At 34.4% G+C, this 16,899-nt stretch overlaps 1 protein-coding gene across 5 annotated transcripts in view; it reads right to left on the reverse strand.

Annotated features, from left to right (window-relative positions):
* The window catches only part of RB1 (RB transcriptional corepressor 1), a 168,013-nt gene that overhangs the window by 11,175 nt on the left and 139,939 nt on the right, over positions 1 to 16,899 (reverse strand). For all 5 annotated transcript variants that reach the window (XM_027064818.2, XM_053215363.1, XM_053215374.1 and 2 more), the window contains 6 exons: positions 14,662 to 14,780; positions 11,228 to 11,370; positions 8,302 to 8,447; positions 3,590 to 3,694; positions 2,769 to 2,882; positions 2,507 to 2,670 (listed from right to left, as the gene is read on the reverse strand). In XM_027064818.2, coding sequence (XP_026920619.1) covers positions 2,507 to 2,670; positions 2,769 to 2,882; positions 3,590 to 3,694; positions 8,302 to 8,447; positions 11,228 to 11,370; positions 14,662 to 14,780 — 791 coding nt within the window. The remainder of the gene's footprint in view (positions 1 to 2,506; positions 2,671 to 2,768; positions 2,883 to 3,589; positions 3,695 to 8,301; positions 8,448 to 11,227; positions 11,371 to 14,661; positions 14,781 to 16,899) is intronic.

Raw genomic sequence — 16,899 nt, forward strand, 5'->3', positions numbered from 1 at the left:
TTCTTGTGATTTATTTCTAGTTTCATACTGCTGTGATCATAAAAGATGCATGGTATGATTTCAATCCTCTTAAATTTATTGAAGCTTGTTTTGTGTCTCACATGTGATCTATCCTGGAGAATGTTCTATGTGCACTTGAGAGTAATATTTTTTTTGTTTTTGGATTGAATATTATGTCCACCTGTTCCAAAGTGTCATTCAAAGACAATGTCTCCTTATTGATTTTCTGCCTGAATGATCTATTCACTGATATGAAGAGGAGGGTTAAAGTCCCTTACTATTACTGTACTACCATCAATTTCTCCCTTTATGTTCATTAGTATGTGCTTTATGTATTTAAGTGCTCTAATACATGTGTTGGGTACACAGATATTTACAAATGTTACATCCTCTTGTTGGACTGCTTTATCATTCTGTAATGCCCTTCTTTGTCTCTAATTACAGTCTTTGTTTTGAAGTCTATTTTGTCTCGTATAAGTACTGCTGATTTTTTTGCCTTTTTTTTTTTTTTTGTGCTTCCATTTACATGGTGAATGTTTTTCCATCCCTTTACTTTCAATTTGTATGTGCCTTTATGTCTAAGGTGAGTCTCTTATAGCCAGCATACAGAAGGGTCTTGTATTTTTATCCATTCCACCACCCTCTCTTTTGATTGAAGCATTCAGGCTATTTACATTTAAAGTTATTATTGATAGGTATGTATTTATTGCTATTTTGTTCCTTGTTTAATGGTTGTTTTGTAGTTCTTCTCTGTTCCTTCTTCTCTTGCTTTGTGACTGATGAGTTTCTATAGTGTTATATTTGGCTTTCTTTCTATTTTTTGTGTATATATCATAGGTTTGGGGTTTTGTGGTTGCCATGAGTGAACCATATAACTTGTTTTTAATAATAAAGCTGAAGAACAGCATTAGCCTGACATAACAAGGATATAATAATATGCACATGAGACTAATCATATGCACATGGGACTAATAGATTTTATTGTCCTACAGTTCCTTGATAAGTGGCCATCATTCTATATATATTTGATTAAGCAGAATACCTAAATATGCTGGATAAGTAGAGTATTAAGATGCTCTCTTAGGGTGCCTGGGGTGGCTCAGTTGGTTGGGCATCCGACTTTGGCTCAGGTCATGATCTCGCTGTTCATGAGTTCAAGCCCCGCATTGGGGTCTGTGCTGACAGCTCAGAGCCTGGAGCCTACTTTTGATTCTGTGTCTGCCTCTCTCTCTGCCCCTCCCCTGCTCATGCTGTGTCTCTGTCTGTCAAAAATAAATAAATGTAAAAAAAAAATTTTTTTAAAGATGCTCTCTTAATGCCTGACAAATGATTTATCTAAAACTTTAAGAATGTGAATTTTTTGCTAAAGAACCTCAACCCAGAAATGATTTTACTAAACTCAGCAAATAGCCATCATCATAAGTATAATATGGATCAATTCTCATTACCTAAGTATACATTTTCATGTGGCAGTGTGGGACTGTAAATTAAATATGCATGGTGCAGCATGTTAGGAACTTACAACATAATTTGTAGGTATCAGTACACAGATACTATAAGAACATCAAATAAAATATGGTACAAAGTGCATGAGAGCATTTATATCATTTGCCAATTATTTTCTACTTTATCTCTTCCTGTAGAGTTTGAGATTTTTACCATGAGTGTGCATTACTTATGTAATTAAACACCCCACACAAATGTTTTCTCAAGGGTTAATATATCTCCTTCTCCCTGTTTTTCTTGCTCATTAAGTACAACTATATGAGCTGACAATTTGGGGAGATGAGACTACATTAACTACACTTCCTAATCTGCCTGCCACTCTACAAATTAAGTCAGTTTCAAACTGCCCATGATAACATATAATAAGTCAATGGAAGCACTTCAAAGCCAGAAAGCACTTGTGGTTGGATGTAGAAGATGATATAATGATTTGTAGTTGCACAGAACCTTTCATCTAGGAATTTAAAACAGCTTCATACTCATCATCTCCCTGATAGACAGCACCCTTCCATAGTAGCCCTGACACCTGCCCCAAGTAATGTAAGGAAACTGCAAGCAGAATTAAGAATGGACTTCTAAAGACTTAATTTACAGTCATCTACATTTAATCAGTCATCTACATTTTAACAACAAAGCAAGACGAACAAGTTCACTGAGCTTATAGGACATTCAATAAATCTACAGAATAAAAATTCTTAACTGAAAGTAATCCACTTTGCTTAGCAGATTGTCTACTTGCAAAAATATGAAAGAGATTTTAAACTTATTACAAAAGTTGTTCTCTGTTCACAAAAAATAGATCCCAGCAACCAGAAAGGTTGATGACTAAATTTGCAAAACCATTTAAGTAAACATTATTTATCTTTTCTACCAAATTCTTGCCATGTCACTTAATATAAATTGTCGTTCATTTTAAATGAAGAAAGCTTTATATTTTTGTGCTTGGGTCAAAACAATCTCCTCTTATTCTTTGCCCCTTCCCTAAAGAGAAAACACAAACCTCGATCTTGGAGTCATTTTTGTTGGTGTTGGCACACCTTCTGAAATTTTATATGGATTCTTCAGGGGTGATATATAGATGTTTCCCCCAGGAATTCGTAAAGGTGAACTAGAAAACTTGTAAGGGCTTCGAGGAATGTGAGGTATTGGTGACAAAGTCGGGGGCTAAGGCAAAAACAAAAAGTAGATTTTTTTTTAATGTTTTAATGAGATCCATTGCTTTATAAATAGAGTTTCCCAGTCAAAGGATACTTCCGACATACCCTGGTAGAAGCATACTGCAAAATATTTGTTTTAAGTCTCTGCATGAAGACTGAGTTATAGAATACTATAATGGAATCATACTCCTCTTCTCTGATCAAAACTCGTTTGAATGTCTGAGGAAGAAGAATAAAAACAACTGTTAAATGAATTTAGAAATTTATCTCTTTAGATTTTCTTTATAAATAATTCATAATATGTTTGAACAGTAAGAATCACATACTATGTAGTAAAAAATCACCTGAAAAAGCCTTCTTAGGTTTAGATTATAGCTGCTCTACCAGAAGTGAAATGTGATGCATTTTTTTTTAAAGTTTGTTTATTTACTTTGAGATAGAGAGAAAGAAAGAGAAAGAGAGAAAGAGAAAGAAAAAGAGTTGGGGAGGGAGGGAGGAAAAGAGAGAATCCTGAACAGGTTCTGCCCTGTCAGCACGGAGCCCAATGCGGGGCTTGAACTCATGAACTATGAGATCATGACCTGAGCCGAAACCAAGAGCTGGACACTTAATTGACTGAGCCACCCAGGTGCCCTGAAACATCACAGATATTTTTCATGTATATATACATGTAAAGTTTATTACAAATATTCCTCTTTGTTGGAGGGATACAGTATTCCTTATTAACTTTAAAATATAAATTTGGATATTAAAATGTCTTAACTTTCCAATTCCATTTTAGTTACAAATAATTAATAACATAAAAGTAAAAAATTGACAGGTGAATTTATATAATACGGTCAGAATATATGGTCTAATTAATGACTTAAGTTATCTATATTATGGATATGGATATATCTAAAATCTTACCATGGAAGGTTACTTACCTCCTGAACAGCATGAGGAAGATCCTTGTATGCTGTTACAATGATTTTGAATTTAAGGTCTATATTCTTCACTTTGCAAATGCCATACATGGAACACATCATAATCTAGTAAATCAATGTAATATAAAAATATCAGAATTTTGTTACATAGTTGTGTTCTAAAGAGTACTCTGTTATCTTTCTTTTAGCTTCCAAAAAAAAACCAGAAGCTTAAGTTCCTATAGGATTATCTTTTCTAATCCTGAGCCCAGTTTGAAAGTTGATGTGAAGTGTTTAGCCCAAATTGTGTTTAAGGGACAAAATGCAAATAGCCAAATCTCAATTATTAGAATTGATCATCTGGTTTGTAAATAACTCTAACCTTCACCCGTTACTTAAATTTTTCCCAGAAAAGCTGAAACTCGAATGAGTTAACTGTGTAACTAGCACTTAAAAAGAAAAAAAGCCAGTTGTGTAAAAGGTTCAAACTATCAGATAAAATAATACTGAATACATTTGGTGATAGTGGTAAGGGGACTTTCTAGCAAGGGGCAGGAGAGAGTCTTTGTATTGTAGATAATGTTCCTGATTTGGAGGCAGGTTATGCAGGTGAGTTCAGCTGATGAATCTGCATTAAGATGTATCCTTATGATACATGGATGTTTCTATATGCATATTACATTTTAATAAAAAAAATTTAATATAAAAATTAGATTAGAAATTATTCTCTATGAACTTAAAAATCAAACTTTATTCATTTGCATGAATTTTATTGCCTAATTTAAGTATTCATATCTCTGCAACATTCTTGCTTATATATACTATCGCCGAGAATATCTATTCACCATCCCTTGTTCAGCAACCTACCAGCCCCAATTCTGGTCTCCCCATTCAGAATGCCATCCAATAACTTCTTTGCTAATTCACATTTTTTTCCTACTTCAGTTCTTTTCCTAAGGTTTCTCTCTGCAAAAATCTTCTTGATTCAAGATACCTAATCTCTTTAGAAACCCTTAGCACTACTGTCTTTCTATATTGTAGAAAAGCAGAACCATAAGGCAATGAGTGCCTACTTTTAAAAATCCAACATCCTAGAATTTATATATCCAAATATTTATTCTCTTGTAAAATATACATATTTGTAGGTTATACCCTTATACACTAGTGTACCTTTTGCTAAAAATATTCTTATTGGGAACATTACTACTGACCTTACAGAAATAAAAGGATTTTAAGGGAACATTATGAACAATTGCATACCAACAAAACAACTATCTAAGATGGACTGGAAAAATTTAAGAAAAGACACAAACTACCAAAACTGACTAAAGAAGAAATAGAAAATATGAGCTTTCATTAATAATAAAAAACTATCCACAAACAAAAGCCCAGGCCTAGATGGCTTCACTGGTGAGTTCTACCAAACATTAAAAAAAAAAAATCAATACCAATTCTTCACAAACTCTTCTGAAATTAGAAGAGGAGGGAACACTTTCTAATTAATTCTGTGAGGTCAGTAGTACTCAAAAACAGACATCAGAGGAGGATTACCATTATCTCTTATGATTACAGATGTATAAATCCTTAACAAAAACAAGCTGAATCAGCAGCATATCTAATGTACTATGTGACCAAGTAGGATTCATTCCAGAAATGCAAGGCTGGTTTAACATACTGAAGAATTAATTAATATAATACACCACAATACAATAAAAAGGAAAAAACCCAATGATCATCTCAATAGATACAGAAAAACGCATTTGAAAAAAGCATTCAATACCCTTTTGTGATAAAAACACTCAATAAACTAAGAATAGATGGGGACTTCCACTACCTGATAAAGGGCATATACAAAAACTCCATAGCTAACAATACATTTAATGGTGGAAGACTGAATGCTTTCCCCTGAGGTCAGGAATAAGACAAGGATGTCTCCTTTCACCACTTTCATTCAGTACTGTATTGGAGGTTCTATGCCAAAGCAATTTGACAAGTAAATGAAATAACAGTCATCTAGATTGCAAAGGAAGAAGTAAAACTACCTCTATTTGAAGATACATGAGTTTATATATTGAAAATAGTAAGGAATCCACTAAAAACTATTACAACTGATAAATTACTTCAGCAAAACTGTAAGATAGTATGATTAATATATGAAAATTAATTGTATTTCCATACACTAGCAATGAACAATCCAAATAAGAAATTAAAGAGACAACTTCATTTACAATAGTGTTAAAAGGAATAAACTACTTAGGTCTAAATTGAGTATAACAAATGCAAGACTGTACTCTGAAAACTTAAAAACGTTACTGAAAAAATTAAAGAACATCTAAATAAATGGAAAGACATCACATGTTCATGGACTGGAATACTTAATATTGTTAAGATGACAGAGCTGCTCAAACTGATTTATGATTCAGTACAATCCCTATCAAAATTCCAGTTGCCTTCTTTGTACAAATTGACAAGGTGATCCTAAAATTCATATAGAAATGCAAGCTTCAGAACAGCACAACAAATCTTGAAAAAGAAGAGTAAAACTGGGGTATCATGCTTCCCTACAGATCAATGCAGTACAATTAAGAGACCAGAAATGAACTTTTACATATATATAGTTAGTTTATTTTTGACAACTGTCAAGAGGGAAAGAAAAGACTTTTCAAGAAATGCTGCTGGAACAAGCAGTATTCACACACAAAAGAATGAAGTTAGACTCCTATCTCACACCATACAGAAAAATTAACTGAAAAAAAAAAAGTAAGAGCTAGAAGGGGAATTAATCATGTTTATTATTCATTTTCAATTACAAGTGGATTTTTCAGAACATTAAATTGTTCATACTCATTTTTCCCAGGCTCTGAGAAAAATGAAGAAAAATAAGGATAAACCTTGGTGGTCTCTGATTTGGCAACGGTTTTTTAGATATGACACCAAAAGCACTAGCATCAAAAGAAAAAAACAAACTGAACACGATCAAAATTTTTTTATATTAAGTATAATTTATTGTCAAATTGGTTTCCATACAACACCCAGTGGAATATGATCAAAATTTAAAACTTGTGTGCCTCAAAGGACACCATCAAAAAAGTAAAAAGACAACTCAGAACTGGAAAAAACACTTGCAAATCATATGAAATAAGGGACTTTTATGTAGACAACATGAAGAACCCTTATAAATCAATAATAAATAGACACTCAATTAAAAATTATGTAAATGATCTGAATAGATATTTCTCTAAAGAAGATAAACAAATGGCCAATAAGCACATGAAAAGTGTGTTTAATGTTCAATCAGTATCATTAGCAATTAGGGAAATGAAAACCAAAACCATAAAGAGATATCACTCTATACCCACTAGGATGAGTATAATTAAAAAAGCAAATAAGAAGTTGGTGAGGATGTGGAGAAACTAGAACCTCATACACTGCTGGTAGGAATGTAAAATGGTGTGGGTAAGTTGGAAAATAATCTGGCCAGGCTTCAAAGGTTAAACACAGTTATTATATGACCTGACAATTTCACTTCTAGGTATACATCCAGAAAACTGGAAACATATATCCACACAAGACTTGTACATACATGTTCACAGTAACATTAATCATGGTAGCCAAAAAATAGAAAGTAAATGTACATTAAATGATGAACAGATATATATGATGTGGTATATCCACACAATGGAATATTATTCAGCAATAAAAAGGAATGAAGTACTTATAAAAGCTGTAACACAGATAAGCAATGAAAACACTGTACTAAATAAAAGAAGCCAGACACAAAAGACAACAGATTATATGACTGCAATTATTAAAAATGTCCAGAACAGGCAAATCTACAGAGATAGAAAGACTAGTATTGCCTGGGGATGGAGGGAGTGGGGAAACAGGGGGTAAGTACTTAAGGGTATGGTGTTTCTTTCTGGCATGATAAAAAACTGTTTTAAAAGTGTTTGTGACGATGCTTGCACAACTCCATGAATATACTAAAAACCACTGGGGTATATACTTTAATTTGTATGGTATGTGAATTACATCTCAATAAGTTGTTACTAAAAAAAATATATATTCTTATTATTCAGTACAGAGAAGAAAAATGAAGATGTGAGAGGTGGTTCTCTGTAAATTAAATCTTTCAGTCATTAGTTTGTTCATTCATTCAAACAGTAGGCACTGTTTTAAATAAACTTGGGTTTTTTTAATAAGTTTTTTAATGTTCATTTATTTTTGAGAGACAGAGAGAGAGAGAGTGCAAGCGGGTGATGGGCAGAGAGAGGGAGACACAGAATCTGAAGCAGCTTCCAGGCTCTGAGCTGTCAGCACAGACCCTGATGCCGGGCTTGAACTCATGAACAGCGAGATCATGACCTGAGCCGAAGTTTGACGCTTACCCGACAGAGCCACCCAGGTGCCCCCAGATCAAATTGTTCTTAAATCTCATGCTTTTTCCATACTAACATGAAATCTAGTTTAGCACAAGACAGGAAAAGTCCACAATAAACGGTTTCTTCAATGATTTGTGTAAACAAGATCTTTTAGGTCATTAAGCAAGTTACTAAAATACTCTCAAGCTCTAAAGCTCTAAGAAGTACAGCAAAATTACAAAAGGTAGCTAACAAGTGCACATATATTAAGTCTGCAAAATTGATTTGGCTTCTCATTTGAATCTAATCTTTTAAGAAAGCAGTATACAGTTAACAAATAAGTAGGAGAAGAGAAGTGAACTACATTATTACCTGATCCAAATGCCTGTCTCTCATGAGTTCATACTCATTTTGCAGTGTGTGCTGAAAAAGGGTCCAGATGATGTGTTCCAGTTCAGGGTGGTCAGACAGAAGGCGTGCACACAGGGTATTTAGTCGAAGATAGGCCAGTCGGTACACTGGAGACATAAGGGGAATTAATCATGTTTATTATTCATTTTCAATTACAAGTGGATTTTTCGGAACATTAAAATGTTATAACCATAACACTGTTAAACAGCACGTTTTTTTCAAGTTTTTATTTAAATTCCAGTTAGTTAACATGTAATATTAGTTCCAGGTGTAGAATTCACTGATTCATTACTTACATGCAACACCCAGCGCTCATCACAAGTGCCCTCCTTAATACCCATCACCTCTTTAAGCCACTCCCTACCTGCCCTTTGGTAACCAACAGCTTGTTGTCTATAGTTAAGAGTTTGTTTCTTGGTTGCCTCTTTTTTTCCCCTATGTGCATTTGTTTTGTTTTTTAAATTCTACAAATGAGTGAAATCATGGTATCTGTCCTCTGACCAACTTATTTCACTTAGCATAATACTCTCTAGCTCCATCCACATTGTTGCAAATGCCAAGATTTCATCCTTCTTTTTTGTTTTGAGAGAGAGAGGGGGGAGGGAGCATGCAGGGAGGGGAGGGCAGAGGTAGAGGTAGAGGTAGAGAGAGAGAGAGAGAGAGAGGGAGGGAGGGAGGGAGAGAATCCCAAGCAGTCTCCATGCTCAGCATGGAGCCCAATGTGGGGCTCGAACCCATGAACCATAAGATCATGAGCTGAAATCAAGAGTCGAACACTTAACCAACTGGGTCACTCAGGCACCCCAAGATTTCATTGTTTTCAATGGTTAATATTCCACTGTGTGTGTATATATATATATGCACACGTATGTGTATATACACATATGTATGTATATATGTGTGTGTACACACATACACGTACATACACACATACCACCTCTTCTTTATCCATGGACATTTGGGCTCTTTCCATAATTTGGTTATTGTTGATAATACTGCTATAACCATCAGGGTGTGTGTTATCCCTTCCAAATTACATTTCTGTGTCCTTTGGGTAAATACCTAATAGTGCATTTGCTGGATCATAGGATAATTCTATTTTTAACTTTTTAAGGAATGTCCATACTGTTTTCCAGGGTGGCTGCATCAGTTTGCATTCCCACCAACAGTAAACAGCATTTTAACAGTAACCTCAGCTACTTCCATCACTATTTTTATGAGTTAATAATCCCTAGTCTTAGTGCAGAGCTATGTACATAGAAGGCAAACTAGCCCTTGGATACTAACATAAGATTTATTTAGAGAGTCTATAAAAAATACTACTGGGATACAGGTTTGGAGAAAAGGAATACACAAAATTGAGGTTTTTTTCCCATCTACTTTATATATTAATGACCTTTGTTTTAATTACATCTTTCAAAGACTCATAAAGTAGTCAGAATTTTTAAGGTAACTACTCTACTGGGTCACACTTTAGCATGCATTAGACTTGCCTTGGAAGGCTTGTTAAAATAAGGATTTTCTTTTTTTTTTCTTTTTCTTTTTTGTTTTTTTTTTTGCACGTCCTTCTAGAGTTTCTGATTGAGTATAGTTCTAAATGGAGCCTAAACAAAAATTTTCCTTTCTACAAATTTTCAGGTGAGGTGGATTCTGCTTTTGGGGACCACACTCGCTAACACTGCTCTAACTTAAGGGATATGTTACAATATGCCTATAAAACTCAGTATATTTCTGACCTGAATAAAATCAGAAAAAGTATTTATCGCAGAGGAATCTGGCTTTTCATGTTCCTTCAGAGAGTTTCAAGTGCGTGTGCACTTGCACACAGAGCTGACCCTTAAACAACATGGGTTTGAACTGTGAGGGTCCATTTACACATGGATTTTTTTTATAAATACAGAACAGTACTATAAATGTATTTTCCTTATGATTTTTTTAAAGTTTATTTTGAGAGAGACTGAGCATGAGCAGAGGAGACACATACACACACACACACACACACACACACACACACACACACACACAGAGAGAGAAGAGAAGAGAGAGAGAGAGAATCTCAAGCTGGCTCTGAAGGGTCAGCGCAGAGCCTGAGGTAGGGGCTCAAACTCATGAAACTGTGAGATCATGACCTAAGCCGAAGTCAAGAGTTGGATGCTTCACTGACTGAGCCACCCAGGCACCCCTGATTTTCTTAATAATACTTTTCTCTAACTTCCTTTATTGTAAGAGTACAGTATATAATACATATACAAAATACGTGTCAATTGTTTATGCTGTCGGTGAGACTTCTAGTCAACAGTAGGCTATGAGTAAAGTTTCTGGGGAGTCAAAAGCTGTATGCAGATTTCTGGCTTCATGGGGGATCAGCGCCCCTAACCCCTACATTGTTCAAGGGTCAGCTGTATATACACATGCACAGACACAACTGCCCCACCTCATACACACACAGAGAATGCTCTACAACCTAATTACCAGGAAATATGCCTGAACTACACCACAGCACACTTTAACAGTCTTAACTTTACATACACACCTGAACAGTAGAGGTACTGTCAGGGGCAAACATTTCCAAAAACAAATTTGAAGGCATAACAAACGCGGCAGCAGCAACAATACCAACATCCAACACTTTTTGAGTGCTTACTATGTGCTAACCCCTGTTTGAAACATTTATGTGTTAATTCATTTAATTAACTCAAAAACCCTATAAGGTAGATTATTATTATAAAATAGATTATTATTATCATTTCCACTTTATAGATGAAGCAACTGAAGCACAGAGATAATAGGTGACAAAGTCAAACCTAGTAAGCAGAAGGGCTATGATTTGAACCCAGTCACAGCCAGGTTTCAGAGGTCATGTTCTTGAAAGTAATCATCTACTAACCTTTTTTGTAAAAAAGTGAAAGGGAGGTAGATTTCAATGGCTTCTGAGTCTGGAAAGCTGAGGTTGCTTGTGCCTCTGTGTTTGCAGTAGAATTTACACGTGTAGTTCCTTTTTTCTTTGGGGATCTGATTGGAGAAAGATACCTAGACATATTCAAAGGAAAAGACTTCATTTGAAGTTTGCTAAGAGTCTCTTTCTCTTTCTCTGTCTCTCATGCACACACAAACACAGCTGTACACATGCATCTAAACATATCTATTTAGTTTGTTATTATACATCAAATTCCTTCATTCAGCAAGCTATTTAAATACAAGCTAGAAAAGATACTGCCTAAGAGGAAAACTAAGCTGGTTGTTATAGTTTCTAACTATTTTAAGAAATGGCTTTTTCTGGGAGTTACTGCTTTACTGGAAAAAAAAAAGACAGCTACATTTGTATATATGCTCAATTTTAATAGTTACAGTGAGATTGAGATCATAAAATAACTCTAGCTTAAAAGAATAAGTTATTGACACCAAAATAGTGTTGTCATGTTTCTGATTCTCCTCTTAAAAATGTTGCATTGATAGGTCACCTGGTTGGCTCAGTCAGTTAGAGCATCCAACTCTTGGTTTCAGCTGAGGCCATGATCTCACAGTTCATGGATTTGAACCCCACATGGAACTCTGCACTGACAGCACACAGCCTGCTTGGGATTCTCTCTCTCTCTCTCTCTCTCTCTGTCTCTCTGTCTCTAAGCTAATAAACTTAAAAAAATGTTTCATTGATAACTATGGTTCATATATATGATAAAACTTAAGTTATACACACACACATACCACCTAAATTACACAGTACAGAATTCTATCTAATACTTCAGATAACATTATCAAGGAAGATTTATACCTGTATACTAAACATGTCAGGCATAAATCAAGGAAGATATTAGTAAATATTATATCTCAATTTCTGACATTCTACCACTCTTGTGTTACCTTTTATAGGATAATCCAGAGCTACTTTATAATTTTGTCCTGTAGCTGAGAAGTAATTCTGAGCAAGAAGGAGGATTTAAACCTTACTATGGATGTTTCCACTACATATAGTTAACTATAGTATTATATATATATTATATATATATATATATAATATATATAGTTATATTATATATAATATAATATATATAGTTATAATATTATATATAATATATATAGTTATATTATATATAACTATAGTATTAGTTAACACTACATATGTTAACTAATACACTAAGAAAAGGGAATCACCATCATAATCTTTTAAGTAACAGGGTCTAGTCTACTTCCAATCTTGTATTTCCCTTCAATTCACTAATTCATAATATTGTAGACAAATTTAACTTGGATAGAAGTTAATCTCCCTTGAGTTCTAGGTACAAATATTCAATTACCTACAGGACATCACTACTTGAATCTCAAACTTAAGAAGGCCAAAGGGGAGCTCTTGATTTCTTCCCTCTGTTTTTCCCGTTTCAATAAATGGCTCCACATTACATCCTGTTTCTTAAGTCTAAAATACAGGCGTTATGTTTAATTTCTTCCTCTTCCCAATTCCTCAAACTCAATGCAAAACGAAATCTTATTAAATCTTCCTCTAAAATACATCCTAGATCTTTCCATTTCTTTCTATCTCTAATGATGTATCTTAGACCAAGTCACCTACCTCTCTCACTTGGACTATGGAAATTATCTCCAAACTGGTCTTCTTACTTCTTCTTTACCCTCCTCCAAACCTATCTGCACTTCAAACAGCAGCTAGAAAATGGCTCTTTAAAAATACAAATTATAGCAAGCTGCACCCTTACTTAAAACTTTAATGCTTTCCCACTGCCCTTCTAAAATCCAAACCCCTTCCTATGGCCCATGGAAACCTAAAAGGTCCAGCCCTGGTTTGCCTCTCCAAACTTGTCTTATTGTACCTCCAACCTCCTCTTGCTCACTTTACCCCAAGCACACTGGGATTTCCTTCTGTTCCTCAGACCAGCTAAGTTTGATCTGCCCTTGGGCCACCACACTTACTGTTTGCTCTGCCTGGAATGCATATCATGAAGATTCATGACTGGTCAGCATCCATCTGTGCTTGAGGTGTCAGGTGCAATATCACTTTATTAGAAAAAGTTTCCCTAAACATTCCTACACTCTCAGTTTCTCGCTTTCATATCACTTATTTCCATTATAAAACTTAATATACTCTATTTTTTTTTCTTTTTAAGTAATCTCTACTTCCAACATGGGGCTTGAACTCATGACCCTGAGATCAAGGGTCACATGCTCTACTGACTGAGCCAGCCAGGCACCCCAAACCTAGTATACTCTAAAAGCACATCATATATTAGTTTACTTCCTCCATAATATAAGCACTATGAAGAGAAGAACCTAGTCCACCTTACCCACCTTTTATTCCCAGAGTCTAGAAAACTTCCTGGCACTTAGACAACTGCTTACTGAATTAAAGAAAAAGATAATGCTTGATTATTTACATTAATGCATAACTTAGCCAACAAATTTATATGTAAAGGCAGAAGCGTCATATGCTAGAAATAGTTTGGGTACAAGTTAGCATGGAAAGGACATCTCTAGAAAGTAGTCCCTGAACTAATCACAGAGCACTATAATGTCAATTCCTAGACAAAACTAAATAGAAACAACATTAGGTACACTTCTATGAAAGGCAGAAGAGCTAGAATGCTTAGGAGCATGCACTTCAGGGTCAGATTGCTTGGGTTTGATTTCTGTTGAGTTTTGGCAAGTTACCTTATTCCTCTAATTCCTATTTTACAGAGAACTGAGGCTGATAGCAGTATATATCACCTTATAGGGATGTTATGAAGACCAAATGGGAAAAAAAAAACAATCTCAAGTATTTAGCCAACTGTCCAGCCCATAGTGAACCCTCAATAAATATTAGCTATTTGCTTTTTTCTTCCATTATCGTCACCATCATCATCATCGTGTACCTATTAACTGATTTAGTTTCATATCCTATGCTAATCCCTATGCCTATCCTATGCTTTACCCCAAATGCATTGATCTGTACTCCCTGAAAATGTTTCCCACTTTCTTGGCATTACACTTTGGAACTCATGCCATTTCTGACTCTTGGAACACCGTCTGTCTCCTCCCTCCTCTCCAGTTTCCATAGAGAAATCCTACTTTCCATCTTTCAGACCTAACTAAATTGCCATCTCTGCCATGAAAACTATCCTCATTACATCAAACATGAGTGATTTCAGTAGCACTTGGTACCACTTTTATATGATCTTGGGTCATGTATCTTATATTCCTGCTCCCTCAAAGCAAGAACAATGTCTTATTCAAAATTCTATTCCTTACAGTTTCCATATAGTATCTTGCATTACACCATGCTCAAAACCTATTTGCAGGTTGAGTTAATAGCACAGCATACATTCTACTTACATATCTGCTGCAGTGTGATTACTCTGGAGAGGAAGGCTGAGAGTACAGGCAGATTCAAGGTGATCAGCTGGTCCTTCTCGGTCCTTTGCTTGTTTAATAAGATCAAATAAAGGTGAATCCTATATGAAACCAGATGACATTAAAACCACACTGGTAAGTATGATTTTCCCATCTGCATATCAAAATCCTACTGCCTGACATGGGGAGTGCTACAAAGTTAGTTACAGTTGACAGCAGTGATTTAGAATTCAAATGAGATCCTTTTCTTCACTTTGAAAATACTGATTGCCAATTTTTATTCTATATACATAAAATAAAGGACCAGAAAAATGCATAACTTGAAATGTTTATGTTAGAAAAGAAATTAAAAGTTAGGGAGAAATACAGAGAAAATACCTAAATATGGCACAAAGACAAATAATAAAGATATGAGCATAATTTAATGAAACTAAAAGATACATGCACTGTTTGATCACAAAGCTAGTAACTGGTTCTTTGAATTAACTAGAAAAATTAAATCTCCAGTCAGATTGAGAAAAAGAGAAGAAATAAACAGTAATAGGAACAAAAAGTGGGACTATTATCACAAAAATTAGGAAGATAATAGGGGATTGTTATGAATAGTTTTATGCCAATAAATTGGAAAACTTAGACCAAGTAGAAAATTCCACAGAAATATAAATGAACTAAACAACAAAATAAAGTAGTAATAGTCCTATATAAACTATTAAAAAACTAGAATCAATAATTAAAAATCTCCCCATAAGGAAAATATTAAGCATATCAAACACCTTTGGTTTTACCAGCAAAGTCTACCAAACATAAAAAGAACAGATAATTACACTTTTACTCAAACTTTACTGACAATGGAAAAAGTAGAAACATTCTTGATCTCATCTTATGAGGCTAGTACAACAATGATACTAAAACTCGTCAAGGACATCACAAAAAGGTAAGTTATACCCCATTCCCACTCATGAACAGAGAGATAAAAATCTCTCCTTAACATCACTTTATTTCTATTATAGAACTATATATTTCTTTTCTTTTTTTTTTTTTAAGTAACCTCTACTCCCAACATGGGGCTTGAACTCATGACCCTGAGATCAAGAGTATTTACACAAAGTGATGTGTAAACATAATCAAAAATTTTATAATGAAGTCATGAGTAACATTATTACTAATACTAATTTTTACAATAAGGACCATTTAACATTGAAGAAAAAGGTTCTAGGTGATAAGGCGTTCCTTCTATCTCACAAGTTTATTTTCTACTATAATATATAATCAGAGAAGTTGCTTATTTCTTACATTTGGAACTTACTTTCTTTTATGGCCTAATATATAAATACTTTTATAAACATTCCATGGGCACTGGAAAACTACTTTCAGCCTATAGAACTTTATATATCAATTACATGTTTACTAATTATAGCATTTACATCTTCCATATATTTATCTTTTGTCCACTTGAGCTATGGTGGGTTGGGAAGCATGAGTTAAAGTCTCCTTATACTAATAATTCATTTATTACTATTTCATGTAAGAAGTTTTTTCTCAATGAATTTGAATACTATGCTACTGAGTGTATATTCAGAACTGTCAAATCTTCACTAAAGATTGCATTCTTGAACACTACAACATGGCTTTCTGTTCCTTAATTGTAGTATGTTGAACCTATTAAACCGATGTTAAGATTGTGACTTCTTTTTCTCTTACTATTAGCCCAATATGCCTTTCTCTGTTCTTTCATTTTCAACATTGCTGAGTAACATTATTTGAATACAACATATATTTAGGTTTTGGGTTTTTTTAAATCCAATTTGGGTGATTTTTTAAATGTTTATTCATTTTTGAGAGACAGAGAGAGATGGAGTGCAAGTGGGGGTGGGGCAGAAGGAGAAGACGACATAGAGTCCAAAGCAGGCTCCAGGCTCTTAGCTGTCAGCACAGAGCCCAACATGGGGCTCAAACTCACAAACCACGAGATCATGACCTGGGCCGAAGGTGGACGCTTAACCAAATTTCAGTGATTTTAGACATTTATAATTGCTGACAGATTTGGTTTTGTGTGGTTACTGTGTTTTATGGTAGCATTGTTTTCATCACTTTTTAAAGTGTTTCACTAAATGATCTGTGATATCTAAAAAAAAAAAAAAAAAGGACTTTGCAGGCTTAACCAAAATCCAGAAGTCAAAGAAAAAGATGAACTGATTTGACTACATAAAAACTAAAAAC

This window comes from Acinonyx jubatus, chromosome A1 (genome assembly GCF_027475565.1).
Source record: "Acinonyx jubatus isolate Ajub_Pintada_27869175 chromosome A1, VMU_Ajub_asm_v1.0, whole genome shotgun sequence".
NCBI lineage: Eukaryota > Metazoa > Chordata > Mammalia > Carnivora > Felidae > Acinonyx > Acinonyx jubatus.